This window comes from Elephantulus edwardii, unplaced genomic scaffold (assembly GCF_000299155.1).
Source record: "Elephantulus edwardii isolate Elephantulus edwardi_28Jun2011 unplaced genomic scaffold, EleEdw1.0 scaffold00314, whole genome shotgun sequence".
Taxonomy (NCBI): Eukaryota; Metazoa; Chordata; class Mammalia; order Macroscelidea; family Macroscelididae; genus Elephantulus; species Elephantulus edwardii.
In genome coordinates this window covers 1,190,465-1,193,780 of record NW_006400064.1, presented here as the reverse complement: position 1 = coordinate 1,193,780, position 3,316 = coordinate 1,190,465, and the positions used below count along the sequence as shown (strand labels likewise).

The 3,316-nt window shown below is 47.1% G+C and overlaps 1 protein-coding gene across 1 annotated transcript in view; it reads right to left on the bottom strand.

The window, feature by feature from the left end:
• Positions 1-617: 617 nt before the first annotated feature.
• ALKBH5 (alkB, alkylation repair homolog 5 (E. coli)) overlaps positions 618-3,316 on the bottom strand; it is a 25,353-nt gene continuing 22,654 nt past the window's right edge. The window contains exons 3-4 of the mRNA XM_006901185.1: positions 1,653-1,808; positions 618-870 (exon numbers count right to left, since the gene is read on the bottom strand). Of these exons, the coding sequence (XP_006901247.1) occupies positions 693-870; positions 1,653-1,808 (334 nt within the window). The 3' untranslated portion in view covers positions 618-692. The remainder of the gene's footprint in view (positions 871-1,652; positions 1,809-3,316) is intronic.

Here is a 3,316-nt window from a genome sequence, read left to right as displayed (position 1 = left end):
ATTGTAAAGAATTAACCTAGCAAAGAGGTGTGCTTTTGGCAAAGAGGGGCCAGGACATGGCAGCCCTGGGCAGCCACAAGAACTATGGGCAGAGCATGTCAGTAGTCTCAGCAATAGCTTAGGTGACAAGGATGGGCTCTATTTGCATCTTACCCAGTCAGCTTGAACAACTCTGCCACAGAAGAAAATGATATTTGCATGAGCTTCCACGACCTGGAAAGCTGGCGGAAGTGGGATGGCAGCAGAGCCAGGGTTGAGCAAGCAGAGGTGGCAAGGATCCCAGAGATCTCAACCAAGTGCAGATGTCATTGGAGGAAAAAGTAGAGCAGAAAGATGAAACTTGTTTAAGGTACTGAAAAGATTTAAATTTTAAAGCAAACCAGAAATTTTCTTAACTAAACCCAGTCTAATACAGCCCCACATGAGGACAGCCACCCTCTATGTGGCCACTTCAGAGTCAGCTTCTGTGCTCAACAGCCAGCAACTTTTCCATCCAGGAAGAAAATATGGGGACCTAAGTCCTGGCCGACTCTATTCAGCCTGAATAGACAACAACTTGGGGGGGGGGGGAAGGGGGGAGGGAGGGAGAAAATGCAGGATCAAAATAACAAAAAACAAAAACCATCAAAACAAGGAGGGACAGCTATGTGAGGATGAATCAAAGTCTCCCAGAGGGAAGTAGGCCATGGGCCTCAGTGCCTCCTCATCTTCACCTTCCGAGTAGGGCTGCTGGACACCTCTGAGCAGTCCTCTGCAGACTCGTAGGACTTGCGCCAGTAGTTCTCTGAGCTGAAGCTTCCCCTCCGCCGGTGCGTGGGCAGTAGCACTGAGCGTCGATTCTCTTCCTTGTCCATCTCCAGGATCCGCGGCCTGCAAGGAAGCAAGCACATGATCTGACAGGTACCTCACTGAGGGGATAGGGTGTTTCAGCTCCAAGATTACCAGGAGAGATGTGTTGGGTAGATGCAATGACATTTTAAGTCCTGGTCCACTAAATGCCAGTGACCACACAGTCTCTGAGGTTCTCATAGAGTCTGATTGGCTCTGATGGGTCAAAGATATTGCCTTGGATGCGGAACAAAGCATTTTTCTACCACAGCGTCAGAACTACGTCTCTGTTCCTCCCTGATCTCCTTTCCTATACTCTAACACCCCTAGGTCCTGAAACCACAAATGTTCCTCTATCTTTTTAGCCTCAAGATTTGGCCCACACAGCAACAGAATGGCTAGAGTAGAATGACTTTCCAACACATCTTCCTCATCCTTCTAGCCTTTGCCTAAGTACAACCTCTTCAGAAAACTTTCCCATCTGAAATAGATACCTAATCTATAATTCCCCAATACTGACTTCTCTCGAACATGAAGTATGAATCCCTAAGAGCATCTGTCTAGATGAGAGGGATCAAATTAGAGAAGACATGGAAAAGTCATGAGGCATTCCTATCTATGTCTATACCAACTCTTTCTCCCTAGAGGTGTACACAGCTGGCTGGAGGTTAAGTGGACCCACACCACCTACCTAAAAAACAAAAGTGAGACTCTGAAGGATGGGAAATCCAGGTTCTTAATGAGCCAATGCTCCAAGCTTCCCACCCACCTCACCTGCAACTACTGCCCTGAAGCTGGCCTTTACAAGGGGCCCAGCCAAGTACCTGTGGGCGGCATCAGGGTCTGCCTTGCGGTGGGACCGCTTGGGTTTCAGAGCAGGGTCCCTGTTGTTTCCCAAAAGACGATCTGAAGCATAGTTGGGTGGCAACACAGAGCTGCTCAGGGACTTTGTTTCCAATCGAGGAGCATCTAACCTTGTCCTGCAAAAGGAAATAGTATGGTGTTGGCAAGAGACTTCAAGCTAATTTCCCTGAGACAGACTCAGCTGAGGCCTGGCTACAGTTCAGTTACCTCTACTCTGTGCCTCAATCAGTCTCCTCCTGGCTTAAGCAGGGATTTATGTAGGTGACTTATGGTCAAGGGAGCATCAGAGAACATTTTTTTTTAAATTTTTTATTGTATTATTTTTACATGTACCGTCAAATCAGATCTGACTGGTACAGGAGGAGATTGCCCCTCCTTCTCCAGCAGAGCATCTGGTGGATTTGAACCCCGTACTTCTGGGATTGCAGTGCAGCGTCTTGCCACTAGGCCACCAGAGCTCCCTGAGAACATTTTTATGTAGAGACTGCCAATGGTTTGTACATGTCATCTTAGGGAAAGACCCAAGGGCACTGACAGAATAAAACAGCCCTACCTTACTCCATTCAGGTCCAGAGGTTCTCTTGAGGAATCTGTTCCAATGAACCAAGGACAGAGGGCCCCACTGACAGGCACCAGCATGCTCAAATAGATGTCTAGAAACTGCTGGCCAGGTTAGAACAGTAAGTCCAAAGACAAGAAGGCAGAGCCCCAGAGCTGTCTCAAGTCCTCACTCCCAAGGACCTGGACTGATCACATTTACTTCCAGATAGATTGTCACCTCTGCCTCTTTCTCTGGCCTACCTATTGCCCAAGCATCCTTTAATCTTTGGGGAATTTCCTTTGGAAAGACTTACTTCAATTCCAATACCTTCTGGTGAGATCTCTAACTTTTTTTCTCAGTTTTGTATCATTCCAGACTAAAAGTAGTATGCTCATACTGCCTTCTGAGACAAGAAGCCAGACGTGCCTTTGTGGTACGTCAACTTTGTGCAGAAAAGGAAGATCCAGTTAAGGGAGTATGGCTTAGTATGTTAAGATGAAGATGATTGTCAGGGTAGGATAAGTTAGTATTTGAGTTGAGTGAATTTTATGTTTATATATAGCTAAGATGTTAAGATTGAGGAATTTTATTCTGCCCATTGTTGAGATTTTTGTTGGATGTTTCTCTTACAAATGTCCTCTGCAGTATGGCTCAGTAGGCTTGACAAGCAGTAAACCCCTCAAGCTGATAGACCCAGACAGCCACCGTATTCAGAAAATAATGAGCAATATTGGTCTGCGCCAGAGACAAATGTAGCCTGGCTATACCGTTCCCCCGGAGGATGGACTGCACATCTGAGGGAATAAGTGAACGGATAGGCAAGTCCGGGCGCATTTAACAGGCAATGGCCATGGTCCCCCATGATGCTCCTTTGATGGTCCTTGCAGCTCCCCATAGTGTGGAGCGCGAACATCTAGCGTTCTGCAAAATGGAGGCTTGATGTACGAAGGCTCGGACCGGGTCAAGAGCATAATGGAGAGAGAGCCTAAAATGAAGAACAGAAGATGCTGTCACTCATGGGTCTCAAAACAAAAAAGGGGGAACTGCAGGAGCTGCAGGTGCTGACGTGTCAGGAAGCATGAA